Source organism: Daphnia pulicaria, chromosome 11, assembly GCF_021234035.1.
Source record: "Daphnia pulicaria isolate SC F1-1A chromosome 11, SC_F0-13Bv2, whole genome shotgun sequence".
NCBI classification, from domain to species: Eukaryota; Metazoa; Arthropoda; class Branchiopoda; order Diplostraca; family Daphniidae; genus Daphnia; species Daphnia pulicaria.
Window position 1 is genome coordinate 4,207,047 of NC_060923.1, and position 25,463 is coordinate 4,232,509.

The 25,463-nt window shown below is 43.6% G+C and overlaps 2 protein-coding genes across 5 annotated transcripts; one reads left to right on the plus strand and one right to left on the minus strand.

Annotated features, from left to right (window-relative positions):
• Positions 1-151: 151 nt before the first annotated feature.
• On the minus strand, positions 152-20,749 carry LOC124315096 (serine-rich adhesin for platelets-like). 4 transcript variants are annotated; one of them, XR_006911481.1, is made up of 14 exons: positions 20,391-20,748; positions 10,038-10,142; positions 9,198-9,472; positions 8,747-9,126; positions 8,349-8,677; positions 7,750-7,868; positions 5,813-7,668; positions 5,500-5,747; positions 3,819-5,438; positions 3,598-3,744; positions 3,359-3,526; positions 3,014-3,120; positions 1,642-2,941; positions 152-1,562 (listed from the first exon to the last, which is right to left on the minus strand). XR_006911481.1 is itself a non-coding variant. In XM_046780482.1 (13 exons), the coding sequence occupies exons 2-13, from the start codon at positions 10,053-10,055 to the stop codon at positions 2,638-2,640; spliced, it is 5,559 nt and encodes a 1,852-aa protein (XP_046636438.1). In that variant the 5' UTR covers positions 10,056-10,142; positions 20,391-20,748; the 3' UTR covers positions 152-2,637. The 4 variants fall into 4 exon arrangements, 3 of the variants coding, with proteins under 3 accessions (XP_046636438.1, XP_046636436.1, XP_046636439.1); XM_046780482.1 differs by having other exon boundaries at positions 152-2,941; positions 8,361-8,677; XM_046780480.1 differs by having other exon boundaries at positions 152-2,941.
• Positions 20,750-20,876: 127 nt separating this feature from the next.
• LOC124315120 (nuclear pore complex protein Nup133-like) lies at positions 20,877-25,440 on the plus strand. Its single transcript, XM_046780551.1, has 12 exons — positions 20,877-21,275; positions 21,335-21,465; positions 21,524-21,855; positions 21,917-22,222; positions 22,277-22,900; positions 22,963-23,273; positions 23,340-23,787; positions 23,847-24,253; positions 24,311-24,484; positions 24,569-24,782; positions 24,853-25,078; positions 25,150-25,440. The coding sequence occupies exons 1-12, from the start codon at positions 21,238-21,240 to the stop codon at positions 25,293-25,295; spliced, it is 3,357 nt and encodes a 1,118-aa protein (XP_046636507.1). The 5' UTR covers positions 20,877-21,237; the 3' UTR covers positions 25,296-25,440.
• The last annotated feature ends 23 nt before the right edge of the window (positions 25,441-25,463 follow it).

Genomic DNA, 25,463 nt, shown 5'->3' on the forward strand with positions numbered 1-25,463 from the left:
ATATTTAAAAAAAGACGTGGGAATTGAAAACTCTTTTTTTTTTCTTAAATAAAATCAAACCGCGAAAAAGAAAAATAGTAAAACACAATCTTGAAATCAGCAAAAAAAAAATGGATTACACGTGAATTTGAAACAAAAGGGCTTTTTTTTCTTTTTGCATACAAATATTTTGTCAACTAGAAATAATCAGCTGTTTTTTCTTTTAATTATTAATTAGATTTTGGGTGGGTAGGTTTTCGGTGATTAAATGCAAACTTGCATGATGTGGCGTCTGGGTGTAATTATAGGAGAGTAATCGCAAAAATTTCACACCACTTTCTTTTTTTTTTGCTGTACACTATCTACATGGCACACGCTCTTAAGCTCTGTCCGGTAAAGAAAAAAAAAAGAATTCACACGCAAGGGAGAGAGAGAGAGAGAGAAAAATAGTGAATAATATTTTTAATAATAACTTTTTATGATGTGTGGGTGATAAAAACGAACTTGAGGCTAACACGCACACGCTCACGCAGAAAGAAAAAATAAAAAGGTAAAGATTTTTTCCCTAAAATATATCAAACAATTCAGGTGTTTCAAACGGGTGATATAATAATTGCAAAAAAAAAGGATCGGAAATATTTCACGATCCTTTTTTTTTTGTCTTAATCAATAATTATTACTCATAGTATTATTAATTAGCATTAATTCTTATTGTTATTTCTTCGTGCTGGTTTTTGTTTTCTTCTCTTTCATGGCCACAGGCTGACAAGTTTAATTTGTGCGAATGTCGTCAAATTGAACAAAAAGTCTTCATCCGCCCATCGAGGTAAGAAAAATTTTGTTTTTTAAAAAAATTGGTGAGAAAAATCAACAATCAAACCAACGAAAACGGATAAAAAAATAAAACAAAATGCGTCAAAATTTGTTTCGATTTAGAGTTAGTTGAGTGCCAATCATAATCGGATTGAAATAGAATTGTTACATAAAATATATTATTATTATTATTATTATTATTTAAAAAACAAGCAATTTAATTATTGAATTTATTGGTCACGGGGATCTTTTCTTAATTTGTTTCCTTCGATCAAAAAATCCCTCCAGCTCGTCCCTACGATTGTTTTGTTAATTTGTGTTCCTTAAAAAATTCCTGTTTGGGTTTTTTTCTTGACGTCAAGGGGATTTTCTCACGCCACACACTTCACGTCAAACAAAATGCCGCCCCTCAATGCAAGAATATAAAATAATTTCAACGAATTTCAATTCTGGTATCAATCCTACAATGGCCAGGCTACAAACAATTTCTTTCAAGATTGGCCTGTTGAATTATTATCGAATTTTCAAATTCGAGAGGGAAATAACCGGGCATTTAAAAAAACAAACACGTTGGGATATATATAATTAATAATAAAATAATGTCAATAAGGGGTACTTATGTATATATCAGTTGGCCTTGCACGCGGCGGTTAAATTCCTTTTTGCTTCCTTATTTGTTTGACTGTGGTGGTGACTGGCGTTGAGAAAGAACAACAACAACTTGTCCAAGTTGTCGGGGGCACACTATTGCTGCAACATACTTTCAATTTCTAATGTAAAATTCATTTAGCATATAATATATAAGTCAGATATTTAATATGTAAGAAATATAAGTTTGCGAAAGATTACCAAGGTTTGAGTGGAGGCATTCACGTTCACACACGAAAGATTTCATTGAAAAAACAAAAATAAAAATAAATCGGTAGAGGGTTAATGATTATTTGGAAAAAACAAAACAAAAACTATCAAAATTGTATGGCTGATTTGCTGATGAGCACTGAATCGATTATTGGGATTTTGTCCTTGCCGGAGAAAAGGTGAGAGAGTGGGCACATATAGATATTGATTGCACACGCACAGGCGAAACGCTGTGTGCCCCTTTTGAAAAAAAAGAAAACAAAGCGAAATAAAACACACAATCACACACGCACGCGGAAAATAAGAAAACAAAAGGTGTCTTAGCCTACAATCGCCTCCCAACCAGCAAGGGATCTATAGCGTGAAATAGTTATTTACTGCATATTATATATATTATATAACATTTAAAAAAAAGTATGGGGAGTAAATTTTTCTGCTTAAATCGAACAAGGATCACACGCCGAATAATAATTTTAAGATTGAATGTCGAAAGCCAAACCGAAAAAAAAAAAAAAAATGAAGGGAGGGAGGGATATAACAACAACGATAAAACATTATCAGAAAAACGAAAATGACAATTTTTTCGGTTTTTCATCATCTTCTTCTTTTGTGTGACGAGGGAGAGATTTGGGTGGGTGTGGTTGAGGGAGGGTCCAACCCCTTTGAAACTGAAAAAGGCACTGCCCGTTTCGTCGCGGAACTTGGTGAAAAACTTAGACACATATCTCGTAACAGCATTACATGTTTAACTTTAAAGACGACAAACATCCTAAAATGAAGAAAAGAACGAGATAGAGAGAGAGAGGAAAAAAGGTTGAAAGTTTTTGAGCTTCTGATTAAGAGGGAAGCTGACTTTTATGGGAGGTGGGGGGGAGGGAGTGATTTACATAAAAATTTGAATCAATCGATTGATTTGATTTTTCGTCTTCTTTGGGGGGGTTGCTGTTTTGGTCCGCGGCTTGTTTGTTTCCAAGCGCACAAGACGATTCAAAAAAGACTCTGCGATGGCAGAAAGGGCGACGGAAGCGAGCAGGAGGAGGAGACGGGCGAGGTCGGAGTTCCTCCTCCCCCCGCCATTGATGGCGATTTGTGATGATGAACGTGATGGTGGTGGTGACTCTTGCGGTTTTTATTGCCCACAAGCGATGAGCAACTGTCTTGTCCATTGGCCGCCGTGGAAGAAGAAGAAGAATTGGCGGCAGCAGCTAATGCAGCCGCCGCTGCCGCCGCTGTTGAGGCCGATTTGTGCGTCTTCATATGGGCGCTCCGGCTCTTGACTTTGTCAAACACCCTGCGCCATCCAAAACAACACAAATGAATTAAACCATTAATAAAACCAAATGAAAAGAGAAGCAAAACTGACTTGTGACAGACTGAGCACGGGTACAACTTGTCGGCAAGGGAGACGGAAGGCGACGGATTGGCTTGGTTGCCTTGATAACGTCGCGGAGTCGCTCCATTACTGGAAATCTACACACACAAAATGATAATTGATCCTTAAAAACCAAAGTTTGTTTCCATCGATCGAGTGACAAATTAGCCGTAAAAAGCCAAAAACAAATTCAACCAAAAGACGAGTGAAATAACAAACGAGGATTATTAGTGCGCGCGATGCAAAATGTGTTGGGTGCTCTCACATTCCGGCGGTTAATAATAACTGTGTAAAATGTGGAGGACGGTTATTGTGATGTTGGACAAATCAGCTCACCGCATGGCAGTCGGCAAACTCACAGGGGGAGAGCAGCAACAGCGAAGAAGAGGAGGGCGAAGAAGATGTCGAACAATCCTGCGACACGACGGCGGATGCTTGCGTCAGACTAATCAGATCACTTTCGCTGCATCCAACGTCACGCCAGTCGCACAGACTCGTCTCGTCCTGTTTTATTTTGAATAATGAAATTTTCAATCGTAGCAAGAAGTTAATCAATCAAACAGTTGATTGCCTACCATCAGACTAGGGCTACAAGATTGGGGGGCGGCAGAAGGTCCGCCGATCGGGATGGATCGCTTAATCGAGGCGTATTCCTGAGGCCGGCAGATTTTCTTCCAGAGGTAATAGAATTGGATGCACTGGCTGGCCGTTTTCGATGGTAACTGCACGTACAGAAGAAACCAAAATTCAATTAAATTGGAATAACAAATGAACAAGACTAAATCGATCAACTTACATGTTGAGCAACTTGGGGGAAATCTTTGCCGTGCTGGAGCAAAGCGGCGTGAAAGACGGCCATCTCTTCCGGCGTCCAGTTATTGAGGACGTTATGACTGGCGTTGGCCGGTTGGGTAAGCAAGTGCAATTTGGCGGCTTGGATGTCGCCGTGAAAGTGGGTCACGACGGCCAGGACCTCCTCCTCGGTCCGCTTGGGTCCAGGCAGAGCGGGAGAGCGAGACCAGGCCAGCAGCCGGCCAATCTGCTGCTCCGTCACCTGTTGTCCGTTGCTGGCGCTCCAGCAAAGGACGGCCGATTCGCGTTCCTTGTTGGCCTCTTTCTTCTTGCAACGCGGCAACGCCGCGCACTGGTGATCCTTGCCGATGCGGACGCGGCTCTTTTGACGGGACGTTGAGCTCGTCGCCATAGAGCTGGAAAGCGGAACTTGTGGCGGACTCACCAATTTGTCCCTGACTAGATTCCAATAAAGTCCAGCCCCGTTTCGTTTAGGATTCAACATGAGGTTGTGGCGGGTGGTGGTGGCCGGCGACGACGACGACGTCAAGTTCATGGCGCTGACGAATTGACAGCCGTTGCCTTTGCCCAGCATCAAGACGTCGTCCATCTCGTCGCCTTGGCGCTTGTTACATTTCTTGCCGGCCATCGTTTTGCGCCGCTTGACGTCGCCCGCTTCGTTGTCGTTGGCCTTTTTGGCTCTCGACGGCCGACTTTTCTTGACTTTGACGGGCTTGAGCAAAACGGGAGACGACTGCGGAAGCTGCGGCTGCTGCTGCTGATGGTGGTGATGGTGATCCAACTGATCCGGCGGCTGGTCCTGTTCCATCAGCTGCGGCAGGGCGTCCGTGGCGACGGTGGTCAAATCGGCCGCATGGTCCCATCCACCTCCGCCGCCTCCGCTCGTCTCCATGTTGTACAAGACGCTGTTGGCGCAGTCGATCATGAAATTGCTCTGGTTGTGGCTCGATCCGCTCGAGAAACTCGAAGTGGAATAGAATCCCACAGCGTCCTGCTGCTGCTGCTGCGGCTGGAAGCGCTGCAAGTGCGGAAGAGAAGAGACCGACGGACTGACCGGAGACGGAGACGGGGTGTAAGGTGACGCGTCAACGCCTTGCATCAACATGGATTGGTATCCTCCTCCGCCGCCGGAACAAGTGTCGACGCTGTTGCTGTTGTGCGTGTAATCCGGCTGGTGGGCGTGTTGCTGATACTGGTGCTGGATGTAATGCTGTGGAGAGCAGAGCGACGACAGCGGAGTCGAAGGCGACGGCTCGAAACCGAATCCGGCGCCCACCAATCCGGCAACGACTCCAACGCTCGTCTCGTGCTGGTGGTGGTACGACACATAGCCGCCGTCGTGTTGGTGCTGGAAGCCGCCGTTCGGGCCTACCGGGTCGTGTCCGTAAATCCCCGAGTCCACAACGACCGAGTCGTTGACGACGTGATCTCCGGCGCTGCTGGCCAGATATTGCGACAAATCAGAGTACTGGCCCACGCCATTCTGGCCGTGCTGTTGCTGGTGGTGGTGGTGACTTCCGCCGCTGTTGGCCGTGTCCATGTACGACTGTAGGTCCAGGCTGCTAATGTCGGATAACAGGGCGGAAGCTGCGGCTGCCGAAACCTGAGAAGAAACGGAACGATTAGTTTTTGGATTAGATTGACGTAGTGAATGGATTCCTGACCTGGTGGAAAACGGAATCGTCCAGCAACGGGACGTCACTCAGCGCAGAGGACGACGACGATGACGTCGAGAAAAAGTTTTCACCGTGGTGGTTGTTGCTGTGGTGGTGGTGGTGATGATGGTGGTGCAAGTTATGCAATCCGGAAGCGACTCCGCCTTCGTTACTTGCCGGATCGCCATCAGGTAATGCATCCATATCACCCTCCAAGGCTCTGTGAAGGCTGACTGGGCTGAGAGCCAATAGTGATCCTGTTTTTACAAAAACGATTGAGTGAATTTTCCATCCATTACTTCATCTTGAATTAACTTGTTACCTTCGAAATAACCTTCCGGCTCTAATTTGGGAATGAGCGGCTGCTGCGACTGAGCTTCCATCGAGTCTCTTTGATCCTCTTCTAGGACGTCCATCAACATAACAGGCGCTTCCGGTTGACTGACCGGTTGAACTGAGATTGGTAAGGCATGAGAATGTTGTTCTTGTTGTTGGACAACGCCAACAACAGAACTGGCGGCGGATGACGCCGACGACGACGTCGTCGCCGTGGCTGCAGACACCGAAGTACCTGAAGGACCTGAAGAACCTGAAGAAGAACCCGTCAAAATCGTTGAAGAATTGTTGGCCGCCATATTATTCCGGCGCTGGATGATTTTCTCTTCGATGAGGGCCCGCACCGAGACAGAAGCCGTCAAAAGCGGAGGCGTGTTGGGATCTTTTTTACTCTCGCCCGGCTTTTTGCTACTTCCACCTCCGCCGCTTCCTCCGCCTCCGCCGCCCGAGTTGCCGCCGCCACTCCCGCCGCCGGATCCGTTTCCCGACCCGCTGGATCCGCCGCATTCGGCCTCTTTCTTGAGGAAACCGCCGTGCAGGCGCATGTGGCCATTAAGGGCCGGCGTGTTTTTGAAACGCCGCTGGCACACGTTGCATTCGACCGGCCGGCCAGAAACCCCTCCGTTGGCTCCAGTCCCATCCGCTCCAGGGCCGGAGGAATTCGTTGAGGTCGCCGTCGATGGTTGACCGGTCGATGGATTCGGATCGCCGGTCGTTGTCGACGCCGCAGGAGCCGTCCATTTGACCTTGTTGTTGGCCTTTTTGGCTTTGGTTGTGGCCTGGCCTCCGGAAGAGTGATGCGACGGTTGCGCAGACTTGTTGTGCTGCTGGATGTGCTGCTGCTGCTGCTGCTGCTCTTCCTGCATCAACCTGTGCTGCTCCTGGGTCTGTCGCATAATTTCCTGGATCAATTCCAATTGCTGGGTCGTCAGGCCGTCGTTATTGGCGCCAATGCTGGAATCTGCCGCGATTTTCTTGGAATTGCCATTATTATTCTTTGCCACTCCACCGACCTTGCCATTCTGGGCGTGCTGGACTTTGTTGCCGAGACTGGATCCTTTGGCTTTTTTCGTCGCTTTGACAACGGCAGCAGCGGCGGTGGCTGGCGTGGAGGTAGACGGAATTTTGTTGCTGTTGTTACCAGTTGATTCGACCTTATTCTGTCTGTCGGCCATTTTAATTCCGGCGGAATTCGCTGGCTTCTTGCCACCGCCTTTCGACGGCGACACGCTTTCTGCCGGCACCGAAGTCCAGGTGACCTGCTGGTGAGCTTCTTGGTTCTCAGCTGGGCACGAAGAAACTGACTGGTAGCCGCCGCCGCCGCCATTGCTGGTTCCGGAAGCACCACCGTACTGGATGCTGCACGAATCCAGCGAAACGACAGACTCGTGACCACCTGACGAGGCGGTGGTGCCGTTGGTGGTCGTCACGGCCCATCCGCCGAATTGTTGGCCGTTCTCAGTCGACTGGAAATGGCCACTACCTCCGTTGGATGTCGTCGAATTGCTGTTGCTGTTGGGCGCCGGATAATGTTGCGACGATCCGACGGAATGAGAAGGCAGGACGAGATCCGGCGATCCGCCGCTCAATTCGCTGATAAACAATCCGGCGTTGGAGGAGGCCGACGATGTCGACCTCGACGGCAACGAAGAGCCCAGTCCATTCAGCGACGGACTCAACGGCGGCTGCTGGGTCGTTCCGGCTAGGGCCAAACTTCCGGGCAGTGCGTGATGGTTATCCTGATGGCGACGTAGTGACCGGGCATCGCAATACGATTTACCGCATCCATCAGCCCGGCATTCAAACGGCTTCTTTTCCCGGTGAGTTATCAAATGTCCATTCCTAGTTTTTGATTCACAAGAAAAATTACGGAATAATTAATTCCATGAAATCAGAAAGAAATGAAGTAAATAAACAACTTACAAATGATCCTGGCGTTTGAAAGCTTTGCCGCACAACTGACAGGAAAATCTTCGCTCGTCGCTGTGCGTCAGTTTGTGTTTGGCAAGGGCCGACGTGCTCGTAAACACTTTACTACACATCTGTCAATTGATTTAATTTGGGTATTAAAATTAGCTGGTTGATATAGTACCTTCTATTATACATATTAAAGATTGATTTTGTTTTTTAAATGTTTGAGTGAGAGGATGGGGGACCAATCCGTCTACTAAATAGTTAGAAAAAAAGTTAACAAATTCCGGAAGCATCCCTTAAATATATGAATCGAGGAAAGAAAGAGAGAGAGAGAGATAGACATTTGTGTGAGTATTTCAACGTGGAAAATGTGTGGGAAGAATTCCGGAAACCCAAAAAGAGAAAAACTCGATCCATTGTTTCTCTCTCCCCCCCAATAAGAAAAAAGAGCATTTAAAAAAGTATACGGAAGAAATTCCGGAAAACAAAATCCAGGAAACAAGACGGGAGCGAGGAATTCAATGGGAAATCAATCACAAAAATTTCGGGAATTCCGGACGCTTATACTCCCGACGACGTATCGAAAGGGAGGGGAACACAGTTCTTACTTTGTCACTTACTGAGCAGGGCTGCGGCGGTTGCGGCAACGGCTGCTGCTGTTGCTGCAGTTGTCGTGTTGAACCGCCTGAAGATGAAGGCGACGGCGTCGACGGAGGAGACGACAACAATCCGGCGCCGGCAATAAGTTGCCCGTCTTCGGGGCAGCAGCTGCTATTGCTATTACTGCTGCTACTGCTACTACTGCTGCTGCTGCTGCTGCTGCTACTACTACTCCGGCTGTTGGATGAGCCGCCCAGTAGGAGCTGTTTAGGCGACAATGGGAAATCGACTGTACAGCAGCTTTGGACATCCAGTTCCAGCAGATCAGCACCTCCGCCTGAAACAATGTACAATTATTTTGATTGGAAATATTGGCCGGAATGTATTTGTTTCATATGTTACGTACTCGAATGGTGAAGATTGGGGTTGCCCAGGAGGACGTCCAGGTTGTTGGTAACGTCATGCTGATGGTGATGATGGTGGTTGTGATGGTGTAGATGATGACTGGACTGTCCAGTGGCGCAGCAACTGGCGGCGGCGGCAGCTGCAGCTTCGAAAAAGACGGACTCGTCCCAGTCGTCACTGCCGCCACCGCAATCGCCTCCGCCTTCACCACCGCCCCCACCACCTCCGCCACTGTTGTCGCTTCCATCCTCTTCGATTGTTTCCACTTTACATACTTCAACGCTCAAATCGGCCAGCCAATTGTTATTACTCCCGGTGCTACTACATCGGCTAATGTCTCCTACTACACCGCCAATCGTCACCAACTGCCTCCTGTCATCCCTGGTACAACAAAATTTCCATTTAAAAATAAAAGCGGTAATAAAACAAACAAGACAAAACTCCAAACTCACGATGAATTATTGGTCGAATTGTCGCCATAACATCCGACCAGCTGAAGGGACGACGATTCGGTTGACGGCCCTGAAGGCGATGATAAAAGCAATTCGGTAGGTAAAACGACTACCCCGCTGCTGGCCGTTCCAGTTCCGGGTGATGCGTTGGCGACATTTGGTCCGCCGCTACTGGACGATGAGGCGAACAGGGCGAATTCGGATGAAGGCGAAGGCGGGAGCAACATCGACAGAGGACGTCTGACAACCAGCGATGACGACAGTTCCGAAACGCTCTGCACCCGCCCACCCGTATAAATGAATAAAATAAGCAGGAGCCAAATAACGTCATGTGATTAAGTTAAAAAAAGAAAAGCAAATATAAAAAGAGAGAGATTAGCGAGCTAGAAAGAATAAGAAAATTGAACCGTTAAAATAAAGTGGAGAGAAACTCATTATTTTTAATCAGTGGCAGATTTTCACGACACGATTTCACAAAAGTTTTTCAGTTTCTTTTCTGTGTTTTAGTTTCTCAACTTTGCCAGTCGAGTAAAACTCACTCGACTTTTCATTCCCGTTTCTTCCCTTACGCACGCCATATCTACTTAATTCTTGGAAGAAAAGGAGTCAATGGAAACGGGGACTTTTCGTTCGTGAATTATGAACTAACACTCCGACCTTAATTCCTTTTCTTCTTCTTTTAACTTTTAATTGACACATCCACACACACACGCGTAGAGTAGAGTAGACAGGGAACATAACAATAATATCCTAATGTTTAAAACAAAAAGGAGATAAAAACGAGGGGTGGAGGGTGGTGAAGGTGGGGGGGTGGTTGGGTGTTAGTTGTTGGTTCATTACCGCATCGATCGCCGTCATGGCGCATGGTAGGCACTCCGGCGTGGCTCTTCCGCTGTTTGGGGCTCGGCTGCTGTTGCTGTCACTCACACACACACACTAAAAAACCTTTTTTAATTCAAATTAAAAAAAAAGAAAATTAGACTTTTTCGTCAAATTGAATTAGAATAAAATCTAATATGTCACACACTGTCTACATTAATTTGAAGGATCTTTTTTGGGGGTATTATTATTTTCCTTCCGGATTTTCACGATTCTTGGAAAACAGACCGAGCGCTCCCGTGAGCGCCCACGCAAGGGCGGAATAAATCGTCAATGACGTAATAGCCCATAGTGGTGTGTGGTTGTGTAAATACACAACGTGTGCGCGCGTATCATTTGGCCGGCAGGGCTTTCATCATCATCATCAGTCTCGAAGGGCCCCAAAAGAGCGAGGAGCCTCAAGAGTTTCAGCTGCTTCGACGCTAATCAACCAACAAGACAAATGGACGTGATGTTTCCTTGTCCCGTGTATAACCTCTCCCTTGATTGTTCCGTGCGTGTTTGTTTGGCCACACAAGTCTTCACGCTGCGTATTGATTAGCCAAGAGAGAGCGCAAGGAAAAGTGGGGTGAAGTTTGGCGGGAGGATTTAGAGAACCCCCCCCATCCACCACCCACCGAAAAACAAATAATAAAAACATGAAGGAGAGAGAATGGAGGAGGAAAGAAAAAAAAATCAATACGGTTGTACAGTTGAAAGAGGAATTGTAATAACCGCGTGCAGCTATTACCGCGACCCATTACACCATCCCATTGTTTGTTTCCATATATTTTAGACGCGTTAGACATCGATCGCTCCCGAGCTTGACAATTGGCCCCCCTACTTGATTGTCTTTCATTTTTTTGAATTATTATTAGCGGCGTACTATAACTCTAATAATCATCGGGGGATTATCCAACGGCGAAGCCGAGTGTCGGTACGTGCCAAACCGCTCACGGCTCACCAGCGTGTCGTCGGCGCCGGGAGCAAAGACAATCGAAAGAGAGAGAGAAACAACAATAAAGGGGGGGGGGGGTATACCAAATGAAAAATTATGACGCAACCTTTTGTTGTTTCCTACGGAATAATATTTTTAACGACCGAGAGAGAAAAACGAAAAAACGAAAAAAAAAGATGTTTCCAAGATGGCGACTAATGTTCCAGGAAGCGCGACGAAACTTGCGGCCGAAAACAGACAAAGTCTTAAATCATTTTTACTATGAGTGGAAACGACGATTCTATTTTAAGAGCTCGTTTCCCGTTTCTTCTTTTCTTTTTTTTTAAAAATAAAAACCACAGCGGCGATCTTTTAAATGATTCATCTTTAACTTTGATATCGATCGCGATCGCCATCGATTCACGACCTACAAAAGATTCATCGGCATATAGCAAACAGGAAATCATGTTTAACTAACGCGTGTTACGAACTCACACGTTGTGACAACAAACAAACAAACAAACAAGAACAAATAAAATAACGGCGACATTGCGTCGTCCCTTCACGACCTCCATTTTTCTAGCAGCAGCAGCAGCCGAGTAGAGAAAAATCCAGAATAATCCAGATCTATCCGCACTCGTAAAGAAGAAAAAGAAATGTCAAAAGTGGAAAAAAAACAACAAAAAAGCGACGTCATTCCACAACTCCATACAGTTAGAATTTTTTGAATCGATAAGAAACAACGCTAAGAAAATTCAAAAGAGAAATAAAAGAAAAACAGGATCGACTAAAAACACAAGAGATGAAAATAACAATATATATAGTATGTGTATAGTCAAAAAATAAGGCTCTCTTCTATATTTTATGAAATAAAAAGGAATGCGTGTTTTTGCCGCTCATCCATCACGCGGGATTTTTCCAGTATGGCGGGTCCTTGGCAGGCTCCTTATACCATTATGCGCGCGCTGAATAACACATAAACATTCAAGGCAGTGTGTGTGTGTGAGGATATAGGAGAGTAGATGGAAAAGGGGGGGAAGATTCTAATTGGATCACAGTTGGAAATCTAATTGGAAGGGATGGCATTAAAAAAATTTTGACGTTGGGACAAGAGAGAAACACGTCGCAAGTGTTTTCCCTTTTTTTTTGTTTCAACAAATTTTTAGAATTTGAACCGAAAAAAAGACAAAAAGTCAAAATTCGTCGAAAAGAGTGACCCCCAAAAATAGCTGATTTATACAGTTGAACTGAAAAAGATTTATCTTTTTTTATTTTAGTTTTTTTTTTGTATTTACCAGCGGTCGGGAGCGGTGCCAAAATTGTGTGGTGACGCTACTTTTGTTTTGTTTAACTTGTAGATGCATTTCCGAAATTCTTTTTTTTTATATTTGAGCGCCAAGGTAATAAGACAGCAGTGCCAACTCTTTTTTATTATTATTTGATTCAACTAAAAAACACGCACAAAGATGGCGCCCTATACAAAATCAATTCTAACCCCCGAATATCTTTTCCAATTAAAAACAACTTTGTGTTGATATCAAAACGGGTGAAAACTTTCGCCCATTTCAACTCCTTCCTTTCACTTTCTTCATTTATTTTCGTTCGCCGCCACTCGAGGACAAGGCGAACTGTTATGACGTCCCTTTTGAACTTCCTCCCCACACAACAATTCGCCGCCTCTCGCACCAATAAAAACACGCACACACAAAATAGCCTCCCACTCCTACGAGGATGATGATGGTAAAAATAAGAAAAATTCTAAATGGATGAGAACAACAGTATGTTCGTGCGGGGGAGGGTTATACGAGGGTACCTAGTTTTATGATCTAGTGCGCGCCCCACTTTTTTGTTGTTTTCTTGTGTCGAGTGTGTCGAGTACGTCCATGTTTATTGAGGCAGTTTAAACCATGTAAAACGATTGTGCGTCTTTTCTTCTGCTGTGTTTTGCCTCTTTTTCATCATTTCTCTCATTCCACTCGTCCGGTTTAGCCCACGCACCAAACACCAAAGCCCAAAAAAAGAAGAAGAAGAAGAACAAATAAAATAAAATGAAAATGAAAAAACAACCCGAACAAAAATGAGCGCCAGAGTTTAAAATTAGACGTTTTGGAACGGAGACAAGTTTTTCTGTTCGGTTGGACGATGACGATGATCCGAGACACACACACACGACACGGGACACTACCGACGGGGACCGGCAACGCCATCTTTTTCCCCAGCAGCAACCCGTGTCCACTTTTTCTTTCTCTCACTAAAAAATCTTTCCTTCAACTATCAAGTGAATGAATTCCCAAAAAGTAACTTCGCAGAATTTCAATTTCACTAATAGAATTTTTAATTCCAATTGCACGGAATTTCTCTCTCTTTTTTGTTCTCCGGGAGATTGGGAGAAATCGTCAGGGGTCGGCATCAACCACGCCACCTGTCGGCGTGACTCGATGTGATAAGTCAAATGCGCCAAAAAAGAAAGAGAAACTGAATCACACAGGGGACGTTCTTCTTTTTTAACCCGAAGGAGAGAAAAAAAGATCCTTCAGATGTCGGCCAGGGTGAGAAGAAGCACAGCGGGAGCGTGACGGATGCAGAGCAGATGCAAACGCCATTAAAATTCCCTCCCCACCACCACCACCACCCCCAGAGTCGAATAAAAACACACACAAGAAAGAAAGAAAGAAGGAATTAGTTGGATCGCATCGATTCTATTTTCAACGTTTTTCTTTCTTTGGTTAACTTCCGCACGGAGTCCTCAGCTGTCAGCAGTCTACAACTTTTTCTTTCCCTCCCGTACGGTACACACACGACGAGAGCCGGGCGTGAGAAAAAACAATGACCCTTCAACCAATGGCAAAGGAGAGAATCCGAAAGGTGGTGATGCGGTTTCGACTTGTTGGTTCGTGTGTGTGTCGCGCGGCCGATATTTCGCCGGGGAATTGATTGCACGATGAATCGAGGAAAAAACGGAAGAAATCCATTGGCGGGACCTTTATTTTCTTTTCACGATGGATGCAATGGATGGGCGGATAGCGTGAGTCGCCCTATTACCGTGCACTTTTTCTATATTTTTATTTTGGATCTAAACTTTCATAACCCAAGGTAATCACCGTTGCATCTGAAATGAATTAGAACATTTTCCCGACGTTGGGTTTTTTTTCCCGAAAAATCCTCACGACAGTTTTTTTCCCCTCCGTGCAAGTGATGGATCGTCGTCAAACATTCCATCCCTCCTGGCCTTAATCCCCCCCCACCAACCAACCCTCCTTACTGGTAAAAATCAAAGTTGATCGAATACCCAACGACCTAATTCCCTAAAGCGTTTCAAATAAAAGGTGAATCGGGAGCGTTCACACAGCGTGGTGGCAGCACCGTTGCTCCAAAATGTACCCGCAACTCGAAAGAATTTTTTTCGGGGAGAAAATGAAAAAAAATCCCTTTCAAACAACAACAAAAAATCACGTCGAAATTTAAAAAAAAATAAAAATTTAAAATAAAAAAATTAAATTTAAAAAAAAAACTCTCGAACGGAAATAGAAAAGGGCGGCCATCTTTTTTTCTCTCCCTCTCTCTCTCTTACACACTTTCACTCTCTGCTTCTCTTTGATCGTTTCGTTTATTCCCTCACGTTTTCTTCTTCTTCTTCTTCTTCTTCTACTTCAACTTTCCCTCCTGTTCACGCGGCTTCCTGCCGGGCCGTCGCCGCCGCGCACGCGGCTCACGCGCGTGCGTGTGTGTATTTTTAGGGCGGCGGCGGTGGCGGCGGCGTCGTCAGCGGCGTCGTTGGAGGTTCCAATTGTCTTCGCAAAGAAGAAGAAGAAGAAGAAGAGAGGGTAAAAAACTGTTGTGACGTCAGAAGAAAATGATGAACTAGTTGCCTCCCTTCTACACGAAAAAAAAACACCTCCTTCCAGCGCTCGATATCCCGCGGGATACGATTTTTTCTTCTTCGTCAACAACGCTCACGCTCTGTCTATTCGCCTGTTTGTTTGTTTGTTTTATGGAAATATCCCAAAGGGGAATTTTTCCCTCCCAACTAAACGGATACGAGAGGTGTCCGTGTGTGTGTGTGTGGTCCTATTAAATGATTGAATTCCATTTGTCAACTGTTGAATTGCAGAATTCGAATTTCCCGCCTACTTCCCGTACACATCCGGTATGGACAACAAAGACAAAATAAAATAGAAAAATTTAAAAATCCGATGATGAAATTCCTTCCGTGTCCTTCCGGCGCGCGCTTCATCATTGGAAAATTCTTAAAATAGTTTTTTGATCCGCCCTCCTCCTTCCGGAAAATGTCGTCCGACATTTTTTTCTCCCTCACCCCGACAACAAGAGCTGGTAAATAACAGCACGTATAAGGAAATTCATCCCCCACCAAAAAATGTCAAACATTTTCGGTTTCGTTCAGAAAATTCGTGACCGCGTGAGTAGTATTGTACGTAGGAAAAACCCACCACCACCACCACCACTACCACCGATGTTGTTCCGTACACACACCGGAGAGTGAGAGCTGCTGTATACATGTGCTCGGTGGTGGAGATGTGTATAAACAATTGATTGCGGGCGCCGTGAAACCAATGCCCAGCAATCTTGACCCGTGACGTGAGTCTCCCGCCAGCCTTTTACGGTGGTGCATTGGAATGTCCAGAAAACAAAACAAAACAAAAAAGAAGGAGGAGAACGACGAAACGTGTAAATATCATCATCTGCTTTTACTTTTTTTACTTTTTTCACTTCTATACGATCAAAGATGGACTGGACATAAAAGGCCCCAGAAGGAACAACCGGTTCACTTCTGTTTGCCCCGTTTGTTTACACGAACCGGGAGGAGGAGGAGGAGCGAAAGATGGCGTACACACACACACACACACTAATCTACGCAACAAAACGGCGGGAATCCGGAAGGAGGCCCAGGGAGGAGGAGAAAAAGGGGTTCGTGTGAACAACAACAAACCATCTCTCGCCTACTCCCTTTCTTTCTTTCTTCTATTCCACATTGTTGTATATGAAATATTCAAAAAGAAAAATTTGAAAAATTTTAAGAAAGTTGAACGTCAATAGCGAACGCGGTGCGCAGGTTAATTATGCAAATAAACTGGTATTGATTATGTAAATAGCCAAGCATTTCCCGGCGTGTTTTTTTTCCCCTCCAGGTAAAAGGCTCCAATTAAATTGAATTGCAGCGGGAAAAAAAAAACGAAACGGGGCGTGTACAAGAACTGCCCTTCGACCCCCTTTTAAATCATCCAACTTCAAAGTTGCCCTTCAATTATTCAAAAAACTGAAGGGGGGAAGGGGAGGCTAGAATGCAGAACGTCGTTTCAAATGACGTCATAGCCGAGATTCCAAAATTTGTTTTCTTTTTTCAAAGAAAAATGCCGTTCAATCGTTCGTTCCTTTCCCGAGACGCTTATATACCAATCTCATATAATAAATAAACTTACTCCCAACTCAAACGACAATTTCCTTTTACAAAATATCCCCCCCCTACTCCTCCTCCAGGCTCACTACAAATGATTATGTGTGTGTGTAGGGGCTGAAAAGAGGATAGAGATGAATGGGGAGCGTGATTGCATAGACGCCCAAGGCGTCGGGCGTCCCGGCAACACCCGCCCAAAAAGAGAAGAAGAAAAATAAAAAAATCCCACCCCGGATTGGTGCTCAATTCCGCTCAATCAGCGACCACCCGGAAATGATGAACGCCTTCCCAATTTCCAACAACGTGATTTTTTGTTGTTTGTTCACGAATTTTTATTTAGTAAAAAAAAAAAAATTTCTCAATGATACGAAATTTCTACGAATTATTCGAGGTTACTCGATAACCCAAACGCGGTAACCACACCCTTGGATTTTAAAAATGTTGTCGAATGACCTTTCTTGGCCGCCATTTTCGTCAAATAACATTGACGAATTTTTGTTTGTTTATTCCTCCCTTGGAAAAAAACAACGTGACATAACAACACTGACCAACTCGCACACAGCCAATGCCAATAAAGAAAGACGCCAACAAACGTGACGTCACGTTTTGATTTTCTGCCATCGATAAGAAAAAAAATTGTGTTGTCCCGCAAAAAAAAATGTCGCAATTATCAACTGGTATTGTTCTGTTAACGAGCCTCTATAATTTAGTTTTTATTTAAAAAGAACAAGAAAGACAATTTGGCCATACATCAAAAAGCGACTGGATTCAAGCAAAAATCGGCTTGTTACATTTGTAGTTTTGGTTATTATTTATCGATTCATTTAAATGCTGGTCCCCGGTCGTGAGGACAACTTCTTTCCAACTCGAATAATAATAAAAAAGAAACAACAACAACAACACTCGGTTCGTGATTGCCGCGACACGCAAAGTTAAACAAAAGGAGAATGCACGCCAAAAAAAGAAGAGAAAATACATCGGGAAAATAGGAGGCTATACACATCCATTTTCTCGTCAATGTTTTTTTATTTTTATTCGGCAAGTTGTTGGTTCGATATTTTCCACCCAGAGTTCTCCTTGATTGGAAGACATCCAAACTTGAAATGAGTTGTCATAATATCGATCTGTTGGAGCGGTGCTAATCACTTAAATGTCTGCCGAAAAAATTAAAAAATAAAAAAAAAACTTTTTTTGATATTAAAAAGAATCAAAGCCCCCCGGGTGGTGGGTTCGTTCAATTTATTTCTCCACCCTAGTCACGGCTCATGGCTCACGAGAATAATTGTGTGATTAGATTTCACGATAGATTTACGAGTCTTTGATGCTAATCTTGGACGGCGGCTGGTTTTCCCTTTTGTTTCTTTCTTTTTTAAAAAAATACTCCCACCCAAAAGTCCTCGTAAATTCAAAACAACAGACACACAAAAATAATAATAATAAAGATTACTGCACATACTCGATTCAACTCCATCTTAAGAGAACAAAAAAAAACACACTGGATGATTGTAGCAAAAAAACCTTATATATTTATATTATATAGCTCCCCCCCACAAGATTTTTACCATTAAAAGACGCCCAAGTCGTAAACCCCCTGCAGCGTAGTTTTTTTTTCTTTTTCTTCATGTCAGTTTTGGAACCGTGATGAAGTTGATATCAACCATTCTCCCAACAAATATTTTACGAGTAAAGAAAAAAGGGGAGAAAATAAAAAAAATAAAAATACTCGTATGTGTGTGTGTGTGCTTGGGCATTCATCAATAAATCAATAAGACCTCCCTCTCTCTCTCTTTTATCGCCCTTCAGGGTTTTTTTCCTTTTTCTTATCAAAATAAAAAAGAAGGTCATTTAAAAATGTATAATAGGAAAAAAAACGGGTTTTTCTTCCTTTTTTTGATGGGATTTATATATCCACTTTGAAATGGATTTTCGAGAGAGAGAGAAAAGTCCACTCTCATTAAATTCTTCCGCATCACATTGCGGAGTACACACATTGTACAGCTCCGAGAGAGAGACGTACTATATAACAATCAAGGATCCAATTTTCTAATTAAAATCTTTCCACGGCTGTCGGACTGTGAGAGACTCTACAAGGTGCAACAGTGCGAGTAACTGCAATCATCGTCCGATTGAATTCAAAGGATTTGACTCTTTTTTTTTCTTCAAATTCACAATTGAAACGCCCCCTTTTATCCCATTTCAGAAACTCGATTTAAAACTAACTTGACGGATTTTTTTTTAAAACATAACATTAAATACGCATATTTGATTACCTAGACACGATAACCGTCTGTGAGCTTTGACCGCAGATATCAAAAAGCCCATCCTCTTACATATATATATACCATTGATGAATAACAAACAAATCACGAAAAACAAATGACGACCGACCCTGACTGTAGAGCTCGGGAGTTAAGGGTGAGATTTTTTTTCTCTCTTTCGGGTGAACTTTCAACTTTTTCACGATTAGAAGATCGTTCACATTTTCGATAGAAAAATTTCAATGAAATATGATTTTGTTGGAAATGTCCTTGAATCAACGATCGTATCTCGCCTTCAATTCCAATACATCCAATCGTGACTAGATAACAACTTATTTTTTTTTTTTTAATTTTTAAAAGGGGTCACATCTAAAAGTATTGATCGCCGTCAATGGGTGGAACAACTTTGTGTAAACACGGAGCCCTTCAACGCCACCAGCTGATAGGAACAACACACACACAAAAAAGGTAAACATTCAAAAAATTTTCCCGTACAAAAAAGTGTACACAGCGCGGTCTACATATATTTTTTCCACCGTTCAAAAACTTTGAAAAAAGGATTTTATATTTTTTTGTAAACCCCGTGTGTGTGTGTGTGTGTGTTTTAACACCCCCGCAGGTGACGTCATCTCCTGGCATCTGGAACAACATTCACACCTCTCCCCCTAAAACATAACATTCTCACATTGATCTTTTTTTCCCTTTCCATTTTCAAAGGGAGATAAAAAAACACGAAGTAAAATTGGATTGTGTCGGGAGGATATAACGAGGTGAAAGACGAGAACGGAATCTAATAACCCCCCCAAACTATTCCCCCCCGTTTGTTTGATATTTCAATCCTAAAGAAAAAGGTTTCGTTCGGGGAATATTTAGGTCACGTAGAGAGAGTTATGGAAATGTGTATCGGAAATGGATTTCAATATACACACACACACGAAAAAACGATCCTTATCGATTTGATGAATATTTTTTTCTTCCCTCCTTCTACTTTTGGAAATAACTCCTCCCTGATTCCCACCCTCCCTCTCCAGTCTATTTCGATAAACATCACCCTCTAAAAAAGAAAAAAAAAAAACGTTCGTGTCGTGAGTGGAGGAATGCAGCTGTGCGGTAATCATAGTGAGCACGTCCATTTTAAAAGGAAAAAAAGCTTTTAAAAAACAAGAAAATTTTTAGTTGTTTTTGTTTCTTCAATTTGAAAGGAAAATAAGCACTTGGAGGGGAAACTAATATTATCACCTCTTTCACTTCTTATTCTTGTGTGCTAGAGAATAACACATGTACACACACACACTCGCAGGTACCGGAAGGAAAATCTATCTGAAACTTCCGGGGAGGGATATCAAAAAAGTTTTGTTTCATTTCCCCCCCCCCAGCACGTTGTTTGAGCTACTTCCCGTTTTAATACATACACAACGATCGAGAAATATTTTAATTATTCGTCACGTTGTATATAATCCGGAATTCGTCAATATATCTAAAAGGAAAGGCGGATAAATCTAGTACTTTACACAGCACACACACGCACGTATACAGCCCAACAACACTGGTTTCGTGATGTTTGTGCTATCGTCCCGTTTGGGAATATATAGCATTCCCTAGCCCCTGGCTCGACCGCAATTGTATCCAACTCTTAATAAGTTAGTCCTATCTCACTAATCTTTTCATTTCAAATGGGTGGGGAAAAAACGTGGAAGAAGATGGAGATAAGATAATCGTTCACTCACCGATGACGTTGATTGTATCTAGACGGTTGTAGATGATTTAAAAACTCACTCACAACACACTAAAAACCACGAGGTAACAGAAAAAAAAAGGTAATCCTCTTCAGTTTTCCAACAAGGCCCGTTGTGAAAAAGATGGTTGTTGCATCGAGCGTGGCGAGATTGCGTTCAACTTTTTGGGAATTTTTGAAACCAAAAGATAAAAATGGCTTGAAAGTTATTTCCAAGACTTGGTTTGCCCCCACCACCACTTTCGTTCTCGTTCGTTCCTGTTGTTTTTGTCCCGCACCGGTTCACGTTGGCCGGGGTAGGTGGGACGGTCGTGACTCGACTCTCGACTGCAACTGACTCGGATCGGACGATTCGGCTCGTGCTCGACCATTCGGCCCACCAGAGGCGCCACTAGTAATCGACTTCCTTGATGTATCCATCCGCCCGTTAAATAGATCCTCGTTTACTTTATCAGATCAATTACGCAATTCAATCAAGTAACACATGAATCAATTAAAGTAGGTTTAACTTTAATGTTCAATTTACATGCATCGCTGTGTCAAATGAAAAACATTTCCACCAATTCCACCAATCAGTTTTCTTGAAATCTTGTGCTAAATTTAATCTGAAAATGATACTTGAATTTATAATATGATTTTAAAATCCAAAATCATGCATGCAAAACACATCATTAAAAAAATAAGAGAAGAAAAGTAAAGGAAATTGAGTTGTATGAGGTACGGCAACATTGCGCCGCCATTAGCACCGTCAGATTTTATTTTTAAACGTGCCAGACGACAATTTTTTCAAAATATCTCAAGTCTCTAAAAAGTGAAGGAACTGAATAAATACCGAACAAATGGATAGAAAAAATTTGCTGAAAGCCGGGCGGAGAAAGTATGTGTTACACAAGTTGTGTTGTATTTTCGTCAATCATGCCATTTTCTTTTTTTCAGTTCATTGAATGTCAGTTCACGTTCGTTGAATGCATCATCTCGTAATTTGGCTGAATCGTCTAATTATGCCTTAGAAAATTATGGAACAGCTTTACCCGTAGCTGTAATTGAACTCATTTCCTCAGCAGAAAGTAAGTTGGTAAATATGTGACTCTTCTTGACCAAATTAAATATCATGTTCGCTTTCAGGGAAAGCAGAGTGCAGTGTTACACTGTCTAAAGATGGCTGGGCCTGGTTTGTGTGTGGACGGCAACTTGTCATATGGAAGTACTCCAAGTCTGCTGGTGCTAACACAGTATCAACACCTTCAAGGAAATCAATTGCTGTTTCTTCCCCAAAGTCTCACGAGTTGACCTTACCTCCAAGTGATCTAGCACACAAATCAGATCTCGTGGCAGTTTTCTGCTCAGAAGTTGACAGTGTTCCATCATGCATTGCTGTGTCACCAGAAGGAACTGTCCGTTACTGGGATTCCATTGCTCACGAAAACTTTTTTGTTGAAATCAATGCTGACCTTCAGGTAAAATTTCAGATTAAAATTCTTATCAAACAACAAGTAATTGCAGTATTGGAATTAACAGGGTCAAGAATGTGATACTCTGAGTGAAGCTATGCCTCTGGGCTGCTTGGTAGCCACAACAACTGCCAGTGTCCTGCTGTTGACACCTCGCCTGACTGATGGCAGTCCCAACATACAGTGCCGGAATTTCAAGACACCGCAGGGACTATTAGGTTCCATTAGCCGTAGAATGTCTTCCTTGATATTTGGACCCATTTCAACACATCAGTCGATGGAGACACGGCTAGTCAAACTATTGAGCCAGAAAAAAGATAGTCATACTTTGGAAGTTCAAATCCTCTGCAGTCAAACTTTGCAGTATTGGCAGGTAAATCTACATAAAAATCCACAAGATAACCCACTAAACTCGTTTTGTATCTAGGTTGGCGAGACAGAGCGGCTATTATATCAGTGTGATATTGACAAATGGGCTAGGGAGTCTCTTATTGCGCACGTCTGGAGCCGAAGTGACCGCAACAGCATCCACAAATTGAGAGTCTGGATTCTTGATGCCCAAGTTTACAAAAACGACTTAATCTTGCTGATCGCCGCCTCCAATCCCAACCTGAGTTCCCAAATCCAATACGCCTTGGCCGCTCTGCCAATGCAAAGTAGCTCGCCACCTACTGGTTTTTCCTCCTTTTGTGTCCTCAAGTATGCCACAGCCATGGCTGAGCGATCAGATTCATCTTTACAAGAATCGTCCCCTCCCCAGTGTCGCTTTGTTCTCGTGGGATCGACGGCCTACTTGTACTCTGATAAATGGATCCTGTGTGTACCGTCCAACGAGCCACTAGAAGAACCCGACAAGCTTGAAGTCAAGGCTGCCAATGAACGTTTCCTAGGTGCAGGAGTCTTTAATCAGCGACCCGTTTTCTTCTCTACCCGTCACGGTGTTTTGATTTTACAACCTTCAGTCGGTGGACCGAATGACAGCCAATCTTTTATTGATGAATCCATTATGGAACATTCCCAGATTATGGCCGAAAACCTTGATCCCGCCCAGGTATGTTGAAAAGTTTATCAGTGTTTTTCAAGGTGAATTACAGCATTTCAATTTACTTGCAGAATGAATCTACCTCATCAAAATTGAGATTGGCTTTCATCAATTTCTGCCGCAAAAATATTTATGAAACACAGTCGCTTCTCGAAGAATTATTTGCCTCTCCAACCAGTAAAGGACAAATAGATTCGCTCATGGATAGAATGGTGGTTGATTTCAGTCAACAAATCATCGACGACTATCCAGCCACAGATCCTCGTTGGACAGATTCAGTTCCAGCTGGTCACGAGTCAACGTTCACCACCGTCTCCTTATTAGTCCTGCATCAGTTGGAAGATAAAGTCAAGGCTCACGACCTGTTCCTAACTTTCCTTCGGTACGTCACACTATATACTAGTCTTTATTCATTAACATTCTGTTCACGTTTTCAAAAATTATTCAGGAACATGTCAATTTGGGGCGACTTGACAGCCATTGGCGACCGTCGCGGTGCTAAATCTAGTGCATTTGTTTTGATGGAACATGCCGAGAAATTGCGTGCATCCTTGGCCTTACGAGCCCTTCATACGCCTGGTTCAACACTTATTGATGCTTCCATCCGACGGGTCCTTCAAGAAAGAGCAGTCGAACTGACAAATGACAAATTGACGCAGCAGGATCTCTTCTACCGACACATTACTGCGCTAGGAGACTTTTTTCCTTGCTTTGTGGATGTCGTCTGCGAAACTGTGGCCAACATGAGTGGCTCTCCATCCGATAAAGTTAAACCAATCAGCAACGCTACGAATTTCATAATTGCCATGACCAATGCTGCCCGCGACTACAGGGCTCGCAACATTGAGCTGCTGGAGCAATGCGAAAACAGTTTCGAAACCCTACCCTGGATCGCCGTAATTATCTCTTATAATCCGCTCGTATTAGAAAAGTCTTATCACGTTTCTCTTTGCAGTCACCTGGACCCAGAAGCGTCCGGTCTTCCATTATTCGATTGCTACATCTCTTAGTCGAGGAAGGAGTGGGCAATGCGGATGACGCAGGTCTCCGAAGCAATCTCTGGAGTCAGGCTGCTAATCTAACCGACATCTTACTCGACGCTCTTAAAATGTACCTGGAGAGTTGCGATGAGCACAGCCCATCTTTCGCCCAGGTGAAGCAGGAGGTCCAATCGGAGCGAAGCGCCATCTTAGAGCTATTCCTCAGAGGACGTGAATTTGAGCGGGTAGCCCTGCTGGCCGAAAAATACGTGGACTTTGGAGCCTTGCTCACCGTCTGCGATGAAACCATGAACGAAAACAAGTTGAACGTTTACATAGACAAACTCGGTGAATCTGGGTTTACCGAATTCGCCTGCAAATGGTACGTGGTTGGCTTATTAATTACCTTTAACCTTCATTTAATTGCCTCCGTAATTAGGTACATGCAACGCAATCAACGCGAGAAGTTGCTACGACTCCGTCGATCTGAAGTCAGCACTTTTCTCGAGGGCCATCCCGACATTCTGTGGGTGGATCAGTCAGAAAGCGAAAACTATTTGGAGGCAGCTCACACTTTGACCAATTTGGCATGTGTAGAGAAAGATCTCTATAGGTAATACATCTTAGAAATAATGTATTTCAATGTGATTGCCCAGGATTGCAAGTTTCAAAACTATTCCTCTTCTTTCCTGTCAAGTCGGAAGAGGACGCTGCTGAGCCTAGCGAAATTACATCTTGTCACTGAAGAAAAGTTGGGCCCTGATCCGGAAGTCGTTCAAGCAGAACTCGAGAACGTAGAGGCTGAACTCGCATTACTCACGCATCAGGAGCAACTTCCAGTCGTGGTTTTACAAGCTTACGACATCGACCCCAACACTATGCGTGTGTTCACCGCCTCCGAATTGATGGAGGTTTGCCATCATCAATCAAAGAAATTCTTTTTCAAAAAATGATTTCAACCTTTATTTCTTTACATTCTAGATGTACATTTGCGACGAGAATGTTTTAGCCAACGAACTGGACTTTAAAAAGGCGCTGGATTTGTTGAATTTCCTCGAGAATCAAGAAGAAAGAGAATCTCGTCGACTTGGAATCTGGGCGCGGGCCATTCTACGAGATGCGTGGACACAGTTTGACACGGACAATGTGCTGCAGTCAATCAGCGGAACGATCTTTTTTAAGATTATTGAGTTTTCTCTTGGCACTGGTACAATTACTAAAATATTTCGAGGCTATTAGTCAGTTGGCTCCTTCATTGACGATGTGTTATTTGCGCAGGCGAAGATCTGGCCGATTTACTGCCCAACCCAGAAGAAATCCTGCGTGAGCCGCAGTTATCCGAATTGGCCGGCAATGACGTGTTCCAGTTTCTGCTGAAGGCCGTCTACGAGCACGTCAATTCTCTAATGGAAGCTACTCGCTAAATATATAAAAGATAATGATGCTTCATTTCCTCTTTGTTTATTTTTAGTTTTTCTTACGTGTCAAAAATGAGTTTGTGTGTCTCCGAGACAACACCAAGAAAAAAAGAAAAAATACAAATTCCCGATTTTCACATCGTTTGTCTTTTTTTTTTTAAATTTAAACACTCG